Consider the following 23294-nt stretch of genomic DNA (forward strand, 5'->3'; position numbering starts at 1 on the left):
TTGAAAGTTTTATCAAAACAAAGTTATCCTCATTTTTCGGAAACAAAAATAGAAATTTGATAAAAAATACAAAAAATACAACATTATTAAAATATGAAATAGGCAAAACATAACCTACCTCGAAACAAGCAAATTTTCTAACTGAGGCGACTGACGAAAACGACTATACGGCTATCAAAATCTAGTTTCTTACATTCTCTATCCTATCTTTCTTCTCATTTCTAAAAAAAAAAAAACTCTGTAAACGAAAACCAAATGGGTTAAGGGAATTTAAATGATTGCTAGATGGTTTCAAAACCCCACTTGTATCATCATGTGCTAAAGGAATTTAACCAATGCCCAACATTATTAAAAAATTAATGAAACTAAAACACAATAATAAAGATGCTATGGAGAAGAAGGTTTATGATTTGAACTTATAATAACACCTAAATAAATTCTTAACTATTATAGGTAAAAATATAATTTTTAAAATTTTGAGTTATAACAAAGAAGATCATTAATAAAAAGAATACACCAGGTTACTTTCTCTTATAAATGTATAGTAAGAACATTCATTACTAAAACAAAATGAAAAGGGTTTAAGGCAGATCCTTGATATATATAATTCAACTAAAATAAGAAAATACTTGCTCAAACCACCTTGAGTTTGAAGACAAGTAACAGCTCCTGCATATATATCCCTAATGACTTGAAAATAAGCATTATTAACCTATTTGTTTTCTAGAACTCTCCATGGGACTTCTCCTGTAACTTTATCATATGATTTCTCTAAATCAATAAATATCATATGTAGATTCTTTTTATTCTCTCTCAACCTCTCCATCAACCCTCTCAATAAATGAATAGCTTTCATAGTAGACCTAACCATCATGAATCCAAAATGATTTTGGGAAATATTATCACATCGTAACCTATGCTCCATAACTCTCTCCTAAAGTTTTAAAGTATGACACATCAACTCAATTCCTATATAATTAGCACAATATTATGCATCACCTTTATTCTTAAAAATAGGAATCAACACACTCAATCTCCACTCATTTGACATCTTTTTAGTCTTCAAAATAATATTAAATAGTTTAGAATGACAAAAAATTCCTTCAACCTTATGCATTTTCACACCTTTATTGGAATATCATTAGATCTACTAATTTTTACAAACTTCATTTTCTTTAAAGCATCTCTAATTTTAGTTTTACTTATATATGCTGATAAAAATAAAAATTTCTATTTTCATTTAGAGTGCTAAGATTACTAAAATGAAATGTATTATCACAATCTTCATTGAAAAGCTTAGCAAAATATCTTATTCACCTTTGTTCAATATTCTCTTCTAAAAAAACACTTTTTAATCTTCTTCCTTAATGTACTTTACTTGAACTAAATCCTTACTACTATCTTTTTGTTTGGCTAACTTATACATATATATAATTCACCCTCTCAAGAATCTAATCTATTACATAAAAAAATGAATAGATATTTAATCTAATATTATAAATACTAATTTAAATATATATTACATAATAAATTTTATATAACATATAATGTTAACTATTACTTAAAAAATTTTATATTAATCCACTAACAATTCTAAAGTAAATTACATAAATTAATTTTAATTAATTATATGTCTTGGAAGCATATGATAGGAAGTCATTTTCTTAATTCTTATTTTAAGTCCACCATCTCTACTTTCTTTAATGGTAGAAATATTGCGCCATTATTTTTATCCATGAAAGGAACTTAGGAGGATTACCATTAGTATACAAATTATCTTATCCTTAATATTATATGATTAAGCTAAACCATCATTAATATTTACAATTATGATACATAGTATTAATCAAATGATAGGAAGTCATTAAGGTTTTCTTTGGGCCAGCTTTATTCTAGCTTTCTAGAACAACTTTTTATCATGATTTTTTTTTTAAAAAAAAATTATTTAAAAAAACAATAAAAAAATTGTCCAAACAAAATCTAAATCTCTTTAAAAATTTTGAATATAATTTTTATATGAAAGTGGAATATAGGGAGATTTAAATACGCGACCATTCAACATGACTAAGTTCTTAATCTTCAAATCCTTACCAGGAAATTAGATATATTGATACATTTACAAACTATTTTCCATAAACATGTAGTCATTCTTCTGCATTTAGCATCCTTGATCTGGACAGCAGCTTTACCTACGAGCAAAACATGCCATCTTTCACATTAGTTGCTGCGAGGTTTAAGTAATTAGGGCTTTGCAACATGTATATGATGTTACTAAGGCTCCATTTGAGGATAAATTATTCTGTGCGGACACCGGACGTCGTACGGAGGCTAGCCAGAATACGCCATGTCACTTTTTTTGCTCGGTACCAATGCTGAGTACCGGATGACGTGACGCATTCTGGTTGGCCTCCGGACCGTTCGGTGTCCGCACATAATAATTTCTCGAGTGACGATTTTAGACCACTGTTTCTCTATTTTCAAGGATTTTTGTACTAAAAAATAACTTTACAAAGCAATTAAAAAGCCATCCCAAACGATATTGCTAGAAACATGCTTTAAATGATATGGACATGATTTTACCAATTCTAGGAAAAAAATCATGCAATACAAAATTTACAAATTCCATAAAAAACAGCTAAACTTTGATTAGTAAAAGTTAAAATACGAATGCTAAACTCTTTAATACTAATCCTATCTCTTAATATGAAGTAATGTTTTCTTAAAGCTAAAACATATTTTAAAAAGATCAAATATTAGATGGACCTCCAGTTTTAAATGTTGATCTTCTTTCTGCATCGGTCATTTGCACGATCCTATTGCATATTATGCAGGTCGATTTACCTCCTATACTTGCAAGGGTTTATTTGTTTTAACTTTAAGCATTTGTTTAATTAGGTTTTTTATTTATTAACTTTTTTCTTGGTTATTTTGACTGATTTCAAATAGGGGTAGGAAGGCAATTTTTAGCTTCTTTAAATCCTTGGCCTTCTATAAATACCTATTATTTAACTTTTTTCTTGGTTTTTTTGACTGATTTCAAATAGGGGTAGGATGGTAATTTGTCGCTTCTTTAAATCCTTGACCTTCTATAAATACCTATTATTCATTTGGTCTGGTCACAGGACATAGCTCTACGTTCAGCCGCCAGTAGATTCGCGCCACGCGTTCTCAATATTTACCGCGCACCCCGACAACCCGACCCGGAACAGAGACAGGATGGCTCGGTATTTCTCGATTTTGCTAGGTATTGCTCGGTATTACTAGGTATTGGTCAATTTTGCTCGGCAATAACCAATACCGAGCAATATCTAGCAAAGACCGAGTAATACCGAGTTGTACCGAGTTTTTCTAGGTATTGGTACAACTCGGTATTGCTAAGTATTGGTCGATTTTGCTTGACAATAACCAATACCGAGCAATACCGAGCAAATATCGAGTAATACCGAGTTGTACCGAGTTTTTCTAGGTATTTGTACAACTCGGTATTGGTATTCTAGAAAAACTCGGTACAACTCGGTATTTGCTCGGTATTGGTCTTCACAGAGCAGTATTTCTCGTTATTGTCATGCAATACCTAGCAATACCGAGTAATACCTCGCAATACGCGAACATAGCATTCCCGAGTTCCGGTCTGGGTCAAGTCGTCGGGCCGCGCGGTAGAGAGTAAGAGCACGTGGCGACATGTTATTGGCGGCCGAACGTAGCTCTACTTCAGGTCAGAGGACGTAATAATTGTTCGGCTTTTTGGAGAGTTGGTTCATTTTATTTCAGATTTAGAAATCTAAGGGAAAGATTTCTTTTCCTTGGGGTGGATTTCCCCTAAAACTTGGGAGAAGAGGGGTGAGGGTTTATAGTGGAGTCTTGGATTTCACCAACATCATTCTCCCACCGCCTTTGCTCTACCCTACCAGTCTTTACACCTTCACCGACAGCAGTTTTTTCCCTCTCCACCAGTAGCAGCTTCCACACAGGCAGCAGCCTATTTCCAACCTTGGAACCACAGTCCAGGTCACTCTCTCGCCATTTCCTGCCGCCCAGATTTTCAAGAACATGAATTTATGGCTTCTTCCTTGTAGCAAAGTAAGAACCAAGAAACTTTCTCTCTTCTTCGTATTCTTGGCCTCACTGTAGAATCAACAACTTCGGCTTCGTTTGAGACGGCTTTTTTACTGCTTCTTAAAACGGCTTTCTAATACAAAAATTTTAATTTTTTAACTAAAAAGCCGCTTTAAGAAGCAGAAATAAAGCCATCCCAAACAATGCCTTCTTCTTGAGTCCAAGCGTTGGTCCAACTGATTCATGGACTGAACCTTGTGACTACCGTACAAGAAAGAAGACTCTCCTGCAGATTCAAGAAACAAATAACTACCTTCTGACAAGTTATGTATTTCCTTCTAATATTGTTCATTCGTTGAAATGGCTTACACAAGGATCTGTCCACTTTTTTTTTTTTTGGGTGTCTTGTGAATGTATATAGGGGCTGATTTTCTGAAGCAAGAAGGGCATTGTGGTACCGCTGAAGTCTTGTTGGGTGCTGACAAGTTTATAGGATTCTTGGAAGAAAGCAAGACTTCCGATCTATCACAATTCTCAGAGAAATTCTAATGTCCTGCATATAGCCAATCTAAGAGCTGAATGGTCTAGCAGTCATGGTAGACTAAGGTTTTGGATTTAACGAGTTATGCCTTCTGATCTGAAGCAATTTTCGTAGGAATTATGGTGTTTGCTGCTTTGGTTAGTCTTTAGCGTTCTCTTGTTGCTCATATTAATTTTCCTTATTAGTTTGTGGATTTTCCTTATTATTTGGTTAGTATTTAGCCTTCTCTTGTTGAAGGTAAACTTGAATAATGGAGGTTAACCTTAGAGTCTAAAAGTTTTCAGTTAAGTAGATCTAAAACTGAATATATGGAGTGTAATTTAAATAGTAATAGACCTAGTGGGAGATTGTGACTTTGGGTGATCAAATTATTAATAAGAGTACATGTTTTAGATATCTTGGATCTATTGTTCAGAATGATGGTGAAATAGATGGGGATATTATTACTAGAATTCAAGTTGGATGGTTGAAGTGGAGGAATGCATCGGGCTTATTGTTTGATAGAAAAGTCTCCCTCAAAATTAAGGAAAAATTCTATAAGATGGTGGTGAGACCTGCAATGCTTTATGGTGCAGAATGTTGGCCATTAAAAGATGAGCATAATACTAAGTTAAGTATTGCAGAGATGAGGATGCTCAGGTGGATGAGTGGATTTACCCTTAAAGACAGGATACAAAATGAGTATATATGTAAAAATGTTGGAGTAGCTCCAATGGAAGATAAGATTAGAGAGAGTCGCCTTAGATGGTTTGGTCACATAAAACGACGGCCTTCCGATGACCCGGTTAGGAATGTAGAGGTATTAGATTTGACGGCCTAAAAAAATTTGGATAGAAAATATTAGAAATGATCTTTCTTTATTAAATTTAAACGAGAATTTGACTTTTAACAAGACACAATGGAGAAAAATGATTCATGTAGCCGACCCCACGTAGTGAGACAAAGGCTTGATGTTGTTGTTGTTGTATTTGTGTGGCTTTTCCTATGTTTCTTGTGACTTTGTTGTGTTTCTCAGTAGTGAACTATTAATAAGTAAGAATAATTTTGGTGGGGAAATTTTTAAAAAGATCATTCTTTAAAATTGTATTAGCAAAAGGAACTTAATAAAAATTTAATTTAAAAAGAATCATATCAGCTAACAGTGATAACACTTTCTTATAAATCACAATAAAATTTTGTGTTTTAAAGGAAACAATAGCCTTTTCTATGAATTTTGCTTTTTCCACTAAAGCAGAAAATTTTAAGCAAATTTTTTTTAGATTTTGAGCTTAGAGAGATAGAGAGAGAGAGCAGAGAGAAAAAGTAGAGAGAGAAACAGAAAGAGAGCCACAAGGTAATATTCAACTTTAAATTTTAATTAACTTTTAAATTTTTTGTAACTTTTTAAATATATTTAAATATTTGATAAAATTAATATAAGATATTAAAAAAATTAACATGATGAATATTTTAATTATTGTATTTATTTTAAACGATGTAATTTTTATTAACTAAAATAAAATATTAAATATTTAAAATATAATATTATGTAGATTATGCAAGTTCTATGGTTGATAGGAGATCAAGTTTAGAATATTGCACATTCTAGCAAGGCAACCTTATGGCTTGGATAAGTAAAAAATAAAATGAGATAATAAGATCTAACATAACAGCTGAATTAAGATATATGATATTGGAAATCACTATGATTAAAAACTATCCTGGAAAATTTAAAAGTTAAATGAAAAGGCCCTACAAAGCTCTATTATTATAACAAGTCAGCCATCAATATTGCACATAATCCTAGCAAGGCAACCAATTCTCTCCCATTTTTTCCAATTGCAAATTTACAAAAATTCCAAAAAATAGTAGTGAAGAGTTTTTGGGAAAAAAAAAACATTTTATTTCACAAAGAATTTTCAAAAGAATTTGGATCTTTCCGCATATGATGCAAGATTTTTTATTTCAACACTGTGAGCACACTATTACTCAATTTAGAAGAAAAAAAATTTCATTGCCCGGGTTAAAAAATACAGCTTGCATTTTTTGTTCAGCAGTTTAAATGAGAATAAGAGTTGAAGTGCTCTGTATGATACTGAAGGTGTCCTTGACAACTCTTAAGAAGTTTATGAAAGTATAATATTATCTTTCTTAAGAAATTCAACAATAACAGCATCAAGTCTTTATTCCCGCTATGTGAAGTCGGCTACATAAATAATTTTTCTCCATTGTGTTCTATTATATTTCCCAAAAAAATTTAAAATGTCCGTTCCTACAGGTTGGTTCACAAGTTATTGACATTCCTTTCTCCAAATTACTCTTAAAATATTTGAATCTCAAAGAGAAAGCTTAATCAAGCATCCAACTCGTAGGGAGTAAATAACAAAAAGAGCAGCAATAAAAAAAAAATCCAAGAAATAAATAATCGTAAACTTGGTCTCAAAATGAAAAAACTTTAACAAAAAAGCTCAAAAGAAAACATTTCTAGTTGCACATACCTAAATTTACCATCATTTTAGTTCACTCATGATACTTCTCTCTCTCTCTCTCTCTTCGGTTTTGCTCCCTCTAAGACATTAAGCAAACGAAGATCAGCATATCTTGCAAACATGAAGTACAACTTACAATGAATTAGTCACCAAATAACCATTACAAGATAGATACTTATTATATTTATTTTGAATAAGGAATGACCAAAAATGGAAAACTAGTGCAATTATAAGAATAGAAAAAACATATAGAAGAAGCATGAAACACTGAAGAGTGGACATCTTTTAAACTTCTATGTAAAGAGTTGGAATAAATTTACAAGATTACGAGGTAAAATAACCAGGCTAACTAGCATACTACCACCATCAAACAATAGATAAGTATTGCGAAATAAGCCAAGTTAACATTCACGTCTTCTGTCTTTGCCCAACAAGGCAACAATCGACCTATCTTTTACATAGTTTTTCTACTCTTAATAGATTTTCAGGATGCTTGATTATCAACTACAAAAGTTTTAAGTCTCCTACTGATCAACTTTAAAACAGAAAATGCCAACTAATATATTGAATGTATCATCTCCACGTTTGGCTTATACATACTAAATGGCATACATAAGAAATTAATAATAAAAGAAGATACCGTACGAATTTTGCATTATTTGTCGTCATCAAAAAATTCTTTCAACATATGAACAAAATAGATCGGCAGCATTAAAGATTGGTGAAAACATCATATCTTCAATTGAAAATTGCCCATAGTACGACAGGAATTCATGTGCACGGATCTAATCCACAAGTCATTTGTCATCATCCGCAAAAATTTAATGAGTTCCAACATTGGAGGAAATGTTTCCGTTTGGGATTTTTATTTTTATTCATTTTTTCAGCTACCAAAGCTCAGTTCAAATCGAACGATAAGCATAATAATTTCAAGTTTCAAAATCAATACAAGATCACGATACTAGCTTTTGAAGCTTGTATTCCAAGTATAGCATTGAATAAATCTTTTCAACAATCTGAAGACTGTGAGATATTGAAACTATCTAGTTAAAACCACCATTCTCCTAAATACCAGTTAAGCTGGCATGTTCAAAACAAAACAGTTCAACACCAAATAATAGAATATTTAACAGATGTGACTACTCCATAAAGGAAAAAAAGGCATAAAAGGAAAATTGCAATAATTAACCAAAAAGATTATTTATCTCAGTTTCTTTTTCTGGTTACATAAGAGCTTCATAGCTGGAATAACAAGATAAAAAAAAATTATATTAGAATTAAAAGAACATAGTACATACTCTTCTCTCCCAGTAAGGCAGGAAGCAGATGAAATCATAGACTGGGTTGACAGTAGTTACAAGTATAGCATTGACTCCAAAGAAGATGAGGACTGCTGTCATAGGCCGTGCCCTGTGTGGCATCTTAAGCCCACTAAAAATATATATATATATATATTAAAGACAGCAATTGAAACAAAAAGAAAGGAAAAGGAGAGAACATGAAGGAATTTAAGTTCGATTGGCTACAAAAACGCATATCATTCAAAATAGCTATAATAATGAGGTCTTGAGGGAATAAATAGAGCAACATTCTAATTTGAGATTGTCTTGGCTTTTTGGAGGAATATGGATAAAGTTATTTAATACAAAATTAGATTTGGTTTAAGGATTATGGGTATTGGTAATCTAAATTGATCGGTGAAGTCGAGATATCACAAAAACAGATACAAGCATTGATGAAGTTTTAATTTGAAATGTGATAAGTGTAGTTCTAATACGATACAAGGGACATATGTATTTTGTGCTGGCCCCATCTGCCTTTTGTGGATGTGGAAGAGATTTTGGACCCATTTGGTGAAAGTGGGTGTGAGAGATTACTCTATTATGTTATGGCCCCACTTGTTATATGCAGGTGTGGCGGGTTAAAATGAGTTATAAGTAAAAGACAAGCTATAAACAAACATTATGACATATATATTATACTCATGCATTACATATAATGATAACCTAATAAATTGAATAGAAATAATATTTTGAGATAGTTCTGATAAACCTTGAACTTCTATATAGATTTTGATGAAATAAGAAGGTTATGTGCAAGTAAACCTCTGATAATCAATGTCCTCTAACATCTCTGAAATTTCTGTGAAAGTGAACTATAAAAGTATAATTGGCGACCTTGAAACTAAGTACACTTCATTAATTTCAATGGATTATGTCATACTAGTATTTTGTTTAAGCATTAATGATTTGTTGAATATTTAAATAAATTATTATTAGTATTTTAATTAAATATTGATATATATCATATATGACATGCTTATAAAAGAAGTTTATTAAGCTAGTCATGCTTACCTTATGATATTCTCTGTTGTTTCAGGAAAGGGAAAGCCCAACAAAGTAGGAAATGATAGTCTTTTTAGTCGACTAGTGAGGTATTTTTTTGTAATCCAATATAATCTTTTGACAAATAGAGTTTATGTGAATTGGACTATTATATGAAAATTTGAAGAATGAAATAAAATAAAGTTTCTATTTATTGTGTTGGACTTTATAGTTAGCTCTAGTTTATTCTACATTGTGATTGGGTTAAAATGTAGGTTCAAAGATTCAATCCTTCCATTAGATCTTAAGGAGTTTCATTTGCATGCATATATTTTGATGTGACTGAGGCACTCAGGCATTATATTAATAAATATCAAAATTTATATACTATATATGTAAGTATAAGAGAATTGTGTGATATTCCATAAAACAACATTTTAAAGTTTTCATGCATTATATTTTAAAGTGAAATCTTTAAATCATATTAAAAATGCTATTACTATAAACTTTTTTAAATTAAAATGCATAATTTCATGTATATTAAAAATGCTATTGAATTTTAAATGCTATTAATACAAACCCTTCCACTGACCCTCAATCCCTATAAATACACGGTAATGGTGAACAATTGAGGGATCAAATTCTACTTTTTTAGAGTGGTTTAGTTGTATTCTTGATTACGATAATTTAAGACTTTCCTAACTTGTTTTTTTATCCATTTTCCTTCTCTATTTTCTCCCCACCTATTTCATTAACAAGTTATGTTAACTTGACATACAAATATGCTAGTAAAGCTTAGGATCATTTACTGGACAAATTTGAATTCAATAATTAAGATATTAAAATAATACATTAATTAATATCTAAATTTATATATTTTATACTTAAATAAATAAAATTATGTTCATATTGTGTAAATTAATCATAGCTTAAATAAATAAAATTAATTCATATCAGGTTATCTGATAAAAAAATAATTATAAAGAATGTTAAATGTTAAAAAAATTTAACCTTAAAGGCATTATATGAGGTCGGATATTCTCAAAAAAAAAAAAAACTTCTTTTGCATCTGAAACAATTCCTAACCGATAAACGAATAAACTCGGCTCCATCAGTGTCAGCTTCTGTGATTTACCCAAGCTCCGTACGGCCGTCTTCTCTGTGTTTCTCCTCTGTTGCGACTACGTGAGCACTGCCATCGCTAGCCTTCCTTCTCGTCGCCGCTTATCTTCTTCTTTTCAACATCCGCCGCCCAATCGAGGTAACAAGCTGCTCCCTTCTCCTCTCACGACTGTAGCATTCGTCCATTAGAAGTGTCTTTTAATGTTGTGTTTGTTTGATTGGTATGGTTTTATTGGTTAATTATATAAGTTTAGTTTGATATTGTTTTGCCATTGATGTTTTCGGTCTAATTCAACATCTTTGGCCACTTACAGCTACATTTGTTTACCTATACTATAGAAAAATGCTAGCTTATTGGCGCAACATCTACAAAACCTCCGAGCAACCAATTCATACACACAAAAGAAGAGCGAGGGATATATAAAAATTTGAACACGTCCAACATTTTGAATTTCTTGCGGGGTTTTCTCAAATCTGTCCATGAAGGACTTGAGTTGCCAACTTATGCTGTTAAAATTTTATTAATGGAGGTGATCAATATAATGGTGACATATGAGTGTAGTGATGATCCAAGATCTAGATGATTTTAGACTTTCACTTGCATCATTAATGGGGATATACTTGGAGGAGAAATTTCTCGGGTAGGATGGTTTAAAGTATATTGCTTTGGTTTATTGTGGTGGAGTTTAGGTTAAGTAAAGTGTAGCGAAGTGTAGCTCTCAGGTGGTTTAAGGTATGCTAGGCCAAAAGGTGGTAGAAGCTTGCTTAATCTTACAAGGTTTAGGCGAGAAGCGAGAGATTTGGAAATAGGCATGAATCGTAGAATCTTACTTCATAATTATTGCAATGAAATATTGTCCTTCTATTAGATCTTTCATTTCTTAATGTTGTTTTACCTTGCTTCTTACTTGAACCCTATTGTTAGAGACAGAAAGGGAGGATAGTTACTATAGAGCAGGGGCGGAACCGGCTTTAATTTTGAGGGGGGGCAAAAATATAGCACAAAAATAATTAAATATTAAAAAAATAATTTTATATATCTATACATTACGAAAAGTTTTTTAAAAAAATTAAGCAAGAAAAATAAAGAAAAAATGTGTAATTAAACTGTTATTAAAAGCATGAAAGAGAATATTAGAACTAAATGTAAAGAAATATATAGATATTTTAGGGCAAGTTAGGACAAAAAATTTTTTTACTCTCTTATAATTTTTTTTTAAAATTTTTACTCCTATAAAAATTTTTTCTAAGCTCTCTATAGTTCCGCCTCTGCTTTAGAGAGAGAATGGGGTGTTTATATTGAGAGAGGAGCAGTATGGTTTGCACTACATTAAGCATAAATAAAAAAAAAATTATGGTTTACAAAATTCTCTTATTTATAGAAGTAGGAGTTAATGCTCAGGATAACTAAGTGAGTTTAAACTACAGTAAATAAGTTGTTGTGCTTCTAATTGTTCAACTCATCCAATTGGTTTTCATTACTTATAAGGCCAAAAAATGTGGAAAGGAGGGAAATAGTGTTGCTAGCTCCTTTATCTAAGGGTGATTGACCTACTTGATGATGATGTGATCATTTAGTTAGCTTGATTACTTATCTCCCTTTGATGATGTAACAAACATATGCTAAATCATTTAGCTTTTGGTGCTCCAGATGATTTCGTCATTTTGTATGAATCTGCTCAAACACATTCCAGTTTCTCTCATAGCCTGATGAAGATAATGTTCTAAGAATTAAAATGGCCACTTTCTGTAGGTTTCGTGCATCAGAGTCGAGCATCTTCCACCATTCATCTACAAATCAATAAATATGCATTGGTTTGTTCAAATATATTTATTGTAAACAAAAACATCATAGTTCATGTAAATATTAAAATGAAATTACATAATTTTTTTCATCTTACCAGGTTGCATTTATTTTGCTAATGTTAATGTAATTAGCTTCCCAAAATTTTCTAAATTATCACGAAATAGCCTCACCTCATTCATTACCAAATATGGTTTAGCACAAATATCTTTATTGCCAATCAATTCTATTAGACTTAGCATAACTTCAAGCTTGTTGCAGTAATTTTTCCTGTCATATTGAAAATGAGGGTTAAGAAAATAAGCTGCTAAATGTATCCCATGTATGAGTTGATTATCTCATCTTCTCTTTATGATACTAGTGAAGGGCTTATATATTCTTTTACTATTTCTAAACATGGCCTTCATTATTTTTCTAGCTCTATACATACCATCATAAATGTATCCAAGAGATGGCTTTTCATCAGCATCAACAATTCTTAACAACCTAATTAGAGAACCTGATAACTTAGAAATTATTAATATGTCATTCCAAAATAATTGATGTTGCATCTTTCCCCTTCATTGTCTTACATAACTTTGAATCAGTGTAAGTCTTGCTGGTGATGAATGCTTGCAAATCTTGCTTATGGCCATGTACACTTCATAAGATAATGAATGATGTTGCAAATCTAGTTATTCATGATCTTATAATTTATGTCCAACATGCTCTTTTTCATAACCAAGCTAATATGAAAGCATGATTATAAATAAAAATTATAATCTTTGAAGCTTTCCTTGCAAGTTCTGAAATATAAGGTATACTTCCAATATATTTCAAACTGGTATTTATGCAATATGCAACGTAAGGTGACCAAAATATATTTCCAAAATTTTCATACAATAACTCACCAGTTTTTTTATAATTTGCTGCATAATCTGTCACAAAATAAACTATATTCTCTTGACCAACTCATTCAACAATATCAATGAATATTGAACATAATGTTGTGACATCTTTAACGATATCAGAAACATCTATTGATTTTAGAAACAAAACACCACGAAGATAATAAATGAGAAAATTTATCAATGTCCTACTCTTTGTATCTGTATAACCTTCAACCATCAATGTACAACCAATTTCTTTTCATATATTTCTATAAAATTCAATTAACAACTTGCATTCCTCTTTAACATCTCATAGTAAATTCACTCTCAATCTGTATTACTCTTTAGCATCTCGTACTAGATTCACTCATAATCTGTAGTAATTTATAACCAAGTCCTATTGCAGTAATTACATATATAGCCCTTTGTGCAAAAGGTGAATTAATATGATTGAATGGAATGCAGTTGTCATAAAACCACATGACAATTACTAAATAAGCACAGTGCACTGCATGCTTAGATGTCATTACATTTTTTAGGGATGGTTGAGATCTTGGTTTTATTCTAAGTGCAAAAAAAAATCAATTTCATCAATTTTTCTCTTCATTATATCAATCTCTTTACCATGTGTATCAGAATTTTGTCATTTTGTGACTGAACATGAGCCCCTCTCTTTCTTAATCGGATCATCACAAAATAGATCAACAGTCTCGAACAAGTCTTCTTATGCTAGTTGTTTTCTCTTTGCTATTTCATTCAAATTTTGTTGCATCAGATATCGAATGTAATGTAGCACATTCTTACAAGAAGCAATGTTACCTTTTATACCTGTTAGATGTTGCTTCATCCTATTAATGCCTCCACCATTATAAGTTTGTTCCACAATAACGACATTTGTATTGCTTCCTACCATCAGCAATTTTATACTCAGCAAAATGATTCCAAGCAATATCTACCTTCTCTCATACGCTTTGATTTTAAGATGCAGATTGATTGTTTTATTGATCCATTATTAATATTAAGCTGGAAATGTGAATCATGCTTTTATGAGTTTTATTAAATAGGTTGATAGTGAGCAATTAAAATTAAACAAATAATTTTAAGTAAAAAAACTAAGCAATTAAATTTGAAGTGTAGCAAGCTAGCAGCAATTTAATTATCATATTGTATTGGGGGAGGAATGCATACCTCAATATGATGAGTGGCAGCAATTTGAAATTCGTTTATCTTTTCAAAGTTTGCACTCTCTTCTTCCTTGCCTCCTACAAGATGTGAAGAAATAATAAAGAACATGCAATTATCCCTCTCATGGAATAGCGAGCATATTGCAATGGGAATTAAACTCTAAAATTTGAGAGAAAGAGAAAAGAAGCACGCAACTTAATATCATATGGTGAATCCACTTAGAAAGACCAACAACAACAACAACAACATCAAGCCTTTATCCCACTACGTGGGGTCGACTACATGAATCCTTTTTCTCCATTGTGTCCTATTAAAAGTCAAATTCTCGTTTAAATCTAATAAAGAAAGGTCATTCCTAATATTTTCAAACCAAGTCTTTTAGGTCTACCCCTACCTTTCTTAACATAAGTCAAATCTAATACCTCTACTCTCCTAACCGGGTCATCGCAAGGCCGCCGTTTTATTTGACCAAACCATCTAAGGCGACTCTCTCTAATCTTATCTTCTACTAGAGCTACTCCAACCTTTTCACGTATATGCTCATTTCGTATCCTATCTCTAAGGGTAAAGCCACTCATCCACCTGAGCATCCTCATCTCTGCTACACTTAACTTAGTATTATGCTTCTCTTTTAATGGCCAACATTCGGCACCATAAAGCATTGCAAGCCTCACTACCATCTTATAGAATTTTCCCTTAAGTTTGAGGGGTACATTTCTATCACATAACAAGCCCGATGCATTCCTCCACTTCAACCATCCAACTTGAATTCTGCTGATAATATCCCCATCTATTTCACCATCACTCTGAACAATAGATCCAAGATATCTAAAATGTGTACTCTTATTAATGACTTGATCGCCCAAAGTCACAATCCCCTCACTATGTCTATTACTACTAAAATTACACTCCATATATTCTGTTTTAGATCTACTCAAGCGAAAACCTTTAGACTCTAAGGTTGACCTCCATAATTCAAGTTTACCTTCAACTTCCTCTCTAGTCTTATCAACAAGAAGAATATCATCAGCAAAAAGCATACACCAAGGTACATCCTCTTGCAAATGTCTAGTGAGAACATCCAAGACTAAAGCAAAAAGATATGGGCTTAAGGCTGATCCTTGATGTAACCCAACCGAAATAGGGAAATACTTGGTCAATCCACCTTGTGTTTGAACACAAGTAATAGCTCCTGCATACATATCTTTAATGATTTGAATATAAGCATTATTGACTCCTTTCTTTTCAAGAACTCTCCATAGCACTTCTCTTGGAACTTTCTCATATGCTTTTTCTAAATCAATAAATATCATATGTAGATCCTCCTTATTTTCTCTATATTTCTCCATCAAACCTCTTAATAAATGTATGGATTCCATAATCGACCTACCCGTCATGAATCCAAATTGATTTTGAGAAACATTAGTATCACGCCGCAACCTGTGATCCATAACTCGCTCCCATAGTTTTAAAGTATGACACATTAACTTAATACCTCTATAATTCGCACAATCTTGTGCATCACCTTTATTCTTAAAAAATTGGAATTAACACACTCATTCTCCACTCATCTAACATCTTTTTAGTCTTCAAAATAGTATTAAAAAGTTTAGTAAGCCATGATACTAATGTAAGTAACTTATGTCTCTTGTTTTCCATTCTGTTATATCAAACTATATTAGGAATGGTGTCATATTCTGAATGGAGGAGATTGATATATCAGCCATATGGAATGTTGCCTAGATTTAAATCAAATCCATCCTCAATGCCTTCATTGATAATTTGGTAATTAGGCATGCTACAGTAAGATGGGTTTCAAATCCGTCAGCAAAGAGGAGAGCAAAAAAACTCTAATACCATAATAACCTGCAAGGTATGTAATTTTGACCTATAATTTTGCCATTAGACTCTACAGTTAATGAAATAAAAGGAAGATCTCAATCTGATGTATTCAGAGAATTACTCCACCTCAAAGTTTATGCCTAAAGAAAGAATTTCTCTTCATAGCAATTGGTCTTTTTTAGGTGACAAATTTAGAGCAGCATATTGATTTTCAGAGAATTCAATGCATTGTTAGGACTTAGGAGCCTCTATTATACTATTTTAAAAAATAGCTGGAAGTGCGTTCAGGCAAAAAGGATTCCACAGTCCATTTTGAATAGTTTTCTACTTTTCTTCGTAAAATATAGTTAACAAAAGCTGTACAGAGAAACTTAAAAAAAAATGATGACAAAGAAGTGCTTGATGCTATCATTAATGATCCAAACTAATAAGAACTTATTGAAAAAATTTTCAACAAATTATCCTAACCGAACAAACTGATTACATCACATATTTTATTCACGACAACAATTTTTGCTATCAAGGGTAGAAAAGTAAAATAATAAGTGCCTGGTCTTTCTGTTCCTTCAGGGGGTGTTTGGTATCGGATTTGTCTTCAGTTTTAAGTAGGATTATACCTAAATCCAGCCAAACACCTTCTCGCGCGCATCTAAGGCTTCGTTTGATTCGGTTTATGCTTATATAAAAATGAGTTTTAAAATAAAGCTTATTCAAATGGAAAAGGAGGAAATAAACTTAATCAAACGAGGCCTAAATCCGTCGACTCTCTAAATCCGGGATTTACGGATTTACGGCATAAATCCGATAAATCCGGGTAAATCCTAATCCCATCCTTTCCCGGATTTAACAAGATTGACGGGATTTGGCCAGAGAAGAGCGCGAAAGGAGAAAAATACCTTCAAAGCCAACGTGCTCCCGTTGTTGAATCCGATCAAAATCTCGTAACTATCGATCCGACAGGAAGGGAAAGTCGACGAAGGAGCGAAGTCGAACAGCCACGAAGGACGAAGGAGTCGCGAAAGAGCAACGCTGAATCCGGATTTACATGATTTACTAAATCCAGCCATGATTAACATTTATCATACCAAACACTTTTCAGAACTTATCAGCTTAGGATTTACTAAATCCGAATTTACATGGTTTACTAAATCCTATTAAAGTTGAATCCAATCCGATACCAAACACCCCCTCAGGGTTCAAAAAAATCTACAACAGGCAGTGAATCCCCGAAAAACTCGAGCATAATAAGAGATGAAGATAGAGGAGGCTAGAATCATCATTGGAAAACATCACAGTGGGTCGGCCGACTACCGAATGCAAGGAGAAGTGCGTGAAGAACTCACAGTGGGTTGGAGAAGAGAACTTGAGCACGAGAGGGAAGCTTCAGTTCCACGTCGGCTTCGCGAAAGAGCAACGACGATGAGAGGACGTGGAGCTATCAAGTCGCAAAAGAGCAGGTGACGGGGAATAAGCCGAACGAAAGAATGAATACTAGGGTTTCTTTTTGTTTTCCAACAAGCTTCCGTTCATCACGTAGCATTGGATCAAATCTAACGGATCAAAAAAAGCCCGAACCGTCCGCTTATCAAAACCGGTGCCGGTTCGCGAAAACGGTTCCCAAGCGAACCGTAACGGGCCGACTGACCGATTCGCAGGTCAACCGGTTCAACCGGTTGGTCCGTTCCGATTTGTAAAGCCATGATATATATGCAAATCTCTTCTTTTTTAGAGAAATGGTTTAGTAAAATTTGAATTATTAAAGCTTAAAAAGTATTTGAATGCTAATGTTTTTTATTTTATGTTAGAGGATATTATAATCAAACTTTTAATCAAGATGGATCCCCTAATTCTAAGATTTGAATTTAAAATTAGAGCTTAATTACTTAGAGTTTAAGATATATCATTACCAATTTTATATTAGGATATCTTGATATAAAATTTTCTCATTGGATGAAAAAGGATGGAGAGGATTTTTTATCAAAATTTTGATCATAATGGGGTCACAACATTCTTGAATTTATTTTGAAATTATTATCAATTTGTCATAAAAAATCGAGTTGATTAGACATAAATTTTGATGCAATTTATAATCGAAAGCTTTAGGAATTAAATTTAAAGTCATACAAAATCTGATTTTTGAAATTTTTTTGTCAAACTAAAGATGAACCTTTTGACACCAAGAGTGATCCAATCTAAGTCTAAATGAGCCTAGATCAAATACTTGAAATTAATTAAAAATTTTTGGACATTAATTTGATAACCAAACTATATTCAAATCTCTCATGCTAATAATCAAATTGAGCGTATTGATGAAAAGGTATTTGTTGAAAAATGGTATATGATCAATGAAATTAATGCGAGTCTTCTGAAAGAATGTTTTAGATTTTAACTATATTTGATACATTATTAAATTTTTATCAAGATTGGGCATGAATCTCAAGGTAAATTTGAGTTCGGAACTTTTGAAATAAAATACGGGACCATATGAAGTCTGACTTTAGCAAACTTATAGTCGAACTAAACATCTCAAAAAGACGAACTCAACGACACCAAATTCAACTCAATCCGAGCCCATATGGATCCAAATCGAAGACCCGAAGCGCATTTGGAAGGTTCAAACAATAAATTGGACAGCTAAATGATTTCCAAACATGACATGCATATAGTCTAATTGAGTGTCTCCACAAGACGAATCCAACGCGCCTAAGATCACCGAATTCTGATGTCATTAAGACACTCAAATACTTGCTAAACTGTCCACAATTAAGGGAGTTGATATCGGCCGTCCATTTAGAACATTCTCAACATGCCCTTGAGCTTCTCCTTATTTACTGGTCATATCACTCACAAAAAATTATAAATAAACTTCTCATTTTCATTGAGGGGAACACAAGCAAGAAAGAAAAGGAAGAGAGAGAAATCAAAATTCTCTTGTCACCATATTCCTCCTCGTCGACCACCACTCGACCACAAATTATTGTCGGAGTATCATCGGACTTCTACTCGGTCATTGACTGTCGCTGGACTTCCTCATGGTTACTGACTCTCACTGAACTTCCGCCTGACCATTAGCTATCATCGTACTTCAGCCTGACCACCAACTGACATCGGATTTTCGCCCGACAACCAAACATCATTGGAGTTTAGTTCGATCCCTAATCGTCGCAAGGTTTAAACCTAACAATTGATTGTTATAATATGATCATCCTTAGTCTCAAGGATGAACCAATCATTTGTAATCAATTTGAACAATAGTGCAATCATTTTAACTAGGCGTGGCCTCGTTTTTTCCTTCAGGGTTTTCCACATAAAAATTCTATTGTTTCTGTTCTCTATTTGTGAGTTGGATACTCGTGCAATGCTCGAACGTAAAATTTAATACTTTCCCACTGTAAATATTCTAGCCCTCAACAATATTTGTGGTTCATGTCACTCTTATAAATTATAAATATACCTCACACTCTATATAAAGGAGACTTCAAGCTTGAGATTCAAGAAAGTTGAGAGGCTTGAAGAATCTTGGAGCTCCACCACCACCTTACTATTGTTATCAAACAATAGCCCTACCACCATTGTTAGATGATCGCCTGACCATTGTCTGATTATAGTCCCATGTTTGCTATTGTTTGACTATGACCCCCCGGCCGCAGCCACAATCACCTTGCTATAATCCCCCAACCACCTTAAAAATGGATTTAAGAGCTTTGAGGCGCATCTTGATCAATCATGTATTGCTCTTATCTTAAAGCAAATTCAAGTGCTTTGGGACCCTTGTTTATCAATTTTATTTCAGGATATCATAGATTAGATTTCTCTTATTAAGATATATTAGCTAAGTTAATTACAAAGTATATAAGCTAGTTTGAAATTTATTATGTCTTAATTAAATTCTCTCAATTTTGATTAAATGGATCACATATTTTGATTAAATAAGCAAGTTATTATGTGTAAAAAAATTTATGACCCACTAGTAAAAGGAAAAAAAAAATATTTCTTCACCATTATAGATTTAAGCCAAGCATTATAAAATTACTTAAGTTAGTTTGAAATTGGATATGTTATAATGAAAATAATCAAGATTTGATTAAGCTAATTAGTGCTTATTTGTAATCCTTGGAATCAGTCTAATTGTGTAAAGCAGTGGTGGAATGAGACAGTATAGGTTGGCGGGGGTGGCGGACGACGGTTAGGTGGTGGCAATTGCAATAAATTTCTGATGTATTTGGAACTCACTAAATATGAAGAATTCCAAACACACCAAATATGAATTAGAGGATGAATTTCAAATGCATCAACAATCCCTAAGACTAATACAACCTTAGTAACCCATCAAATTTATTAAAGCTATTAGATTCAGAGCAATTGGCCATTCATTGTAATTTTGTAATTGGCATAATCAAATCCTAAGAAAAGTTTTGGAGGTTAATCATGAAAACAAATTATGTTATGTTATTATAATTTTTTTTATCGGATTGGGACTAATTTTTCTACACTTATTATTGATTTTATGCGTCATATATTATTACTCAATAAAATTAAATTATTAGATACTAAATTATTAGACATTCACAAACATGATATTGCAAAATTACATGTCTAATAGTTTAATTGTGATTATTTTTTAAATTTAGTTGTATTACCTAATAATTTAGTTATACTTGTGAGACCTCGTTCCTTTGCTGTAGCTGCTGGGAAAAGTGATTTTTCCCCAGGATCGGCCGGGACGATGGTGAGATCGTCCAGGCCGATCAGTGTATTGAAAACAGTTGATTTCTGGAATGTTCTCTGGAGTGATTTTTGGACTGAATCGTCCGGGACGATAGTGAGATCGGCCAGGCCGATCTGCACTGTTCAAAATACCGTCCTGAGATAAGTTCTGGGAACCGTCCAGGACGATCGTTTATTGTCTGATCGTCCCGGGACGATGTGGCGATCGGCCGGGCCGATCAGACTAATGTTATAAGAAAATCAGCTCGTTTTGAGGAGAGAGAAAATCATTTTAACATATCAGATATTTTGAAGAGAGAGAAAGAGCGGAAAAGCAAAGGAAGAAGTCCGATTCAGGGCCCGCGGAGCAATTTTCGTCGTTCGTTGCTGTTGGATATTTTGTTTTTCTTGCTGTAAGGATTCCGAACCCTACTTCTGTTTTCGAAGATTTTGAGGTTTTGTAAAATGGTGCTCAGATTTGTGTTTTTGTAAGTGATTTTCGTACCCGGTTTGGTACTGGCGAAGATTTCACCGCATAACTTTTGGTATGTTGTAGATGTGATTATTCTGCGCGTTTTGATTAGTTTCTGACAGATTTCGTCCGGTCCGTTTTGGTTCTGCGGAGTTTTATTTTGACTGCAATTTATTATGATGTCCGAATTGGGTGTGGATTTATTGATTTATCGTATTGATTTCCGATTGATATTATCGACTTGATTGATTCATAGATACCGGCACCGATATTGATATGGATTCTGCGTATTGATTCATAGATATTGACACACCGACATTGATATAGATTGTAGCGATTGATAGATACCGACATCGACATTGATATGGATATGATATGGACATATGGATATTATTGATACGACAGATCCTGACATGCTATTGATACATTGATTCGTCGTACCGATTATAGATTGATTGATTGAATGGATTGCTGTCGTATGGATTTGAATTATCGTAGAATAGATTTCTTTATGAAGCTAATTGTATTGATTTGGTTTCAAGTGATCTTTGTATTGATTTGATTTCAATTGATCTTTCGCCGTATTGATTTGATCGTTTATTGGGATTTTGAGTCGATTGGTACTATTGACTGGCAGAATTGATTGATACGATTTCACTGTTGTAGCATCGTTCGTGGTCGTCAATGAATGGTTCTTTTTATGGATATGGATACATACACTGCCGTATTGATAAGAAGTAAGAGAGATTGAGCGATAGATTGATTTGTATGTATATGTTCCGATACGATTCCACTTTATTGATTTGACTGCTTTGACTGATGTGATACGATAAGTAAGACGACTAGACGATTGTATTGATTTAATTGATGTTATCGATTGCTATGATAGAGATTGTAGAGAATGGATTGACGCATTGATTTTTTTGAGCTTTATAGATTTCCTATTGGTTATTGATTTTATCGATTTCTGTTCCGTATTGATTTCTGTATTGCATTGACTCATTGATCATGTACGATGGATTGATTTGACTTGATTTGATTAACCTACATATTGTTTTCAGTGTCATGCTTTGATTTCAGTTGTAGGCTTTGGTGACCTGCTGGGCTTTGTAAGCTCATTATATGTGGTTAATGATTTCAGGTGCAGGGCCTCCAGCTTGAAGATCTTTCTGCCGAGTTCTGTAGCTTTTTCTTTTGTAGCCTTGGTAGGCTTTCTTTTGTAGCCTGTACGGCTAGTGTAAATTTCTCTGTTGGCTGTACTCTGACTGTTGTACTATATGTGAATTATAGTATCCGCTGCTGTTTCTTTTCTGTAATGTAATTATCTCTGGCTCTGGATATATGTATGTATGGATTGATATGAGGAAACCGATAGAAAGAAAAGAAGAAAGAAAGAAAAAAAGAGGCAATAGAACGATCAGATGAATTCTTTCGCTACACGGATCTTGGGGTCGTTACAATACTGAAGGACAATTAATATATGACACATAAAATAATGATAAGTGTAACAAAATTACTCCCATTATGATAAAAAATATATCAAGATATCCTGATAGAATTTGAATTTGATTATGATGATTATTAATTTGATTCAGGCTTCTTTTGAGGAAATTTTCTTACTATTTTCTTTAAAGCAGATTTCTACTATAAATTTTTTTAATTAAAAAAATACTAAAAAGCTGATTTAAAAAATAATAAGAAAGTTATCCTAACGAAACCTCAATCTTGAAAATCACGCTCAAGTATAAGCTAGCTTTGTATGGGTTTCATTCAATCTAGACTTAGCGTGTTACATAAAACTTTGAGTTTAAAATCCATAAAATTTTCAATTAACTTTCTAAATGTTTTAGATAAATTCTTACTCCTATTTGCAAGTATATATATATGTGTTAAAATGTTAGAAA

The 23294-nt window shown here is 32.7% G+C and overlaps 1 protein-coding gene across 1 annotated transcript; it reads right to left on the bottom strand.

Moving 5' to 3' along the window:
• Positions 1-1987: 1987 nt before the first annotated feature.
• Positions 1988-17736, bottom strand: LOC110105531. The gene is made up of 5 exons (XM_020835069.2): positions 17555-17736; positions 14373-14446; positions 8364-8496; positions 7075-7144; positions 1988-2189 (listed from the first exon to the last, which is right to left on the bottom strand). The coding sequence occupies exons 3-4, from the start codon at positions 8484-8486 to the stop codon at positions 7097-7099; spliced, it is 171 nt and encodes a 56-aa protein (XP_020690728.1). The 5' UTR covers positions 8487-8496; positions 14373-14446; positions 17555-17736; the 3' UTR covers positions 1988-2189; positions 7075-7096.
• Positions 17737-23294: the final 5558 nt, after the last annotated feature.

This window comes from Dendrobium catenatum, unplaced genomic scaffold (assembly GCF_001605985.2).
Source record: "Dendrobium catenatum unplaced genomic scaffold, ASM160598v2 fragScaff_scaffold_1608, whole genome shotgun sequence".
Taxonomy (NCBI): domain Eukaryota; kingdom Viridiplantae; phylum Streptophyta; class Magnoliopsida; order Asparagales; family Orchidaceae; genus Dendrobium; species Dendrobium catenatum.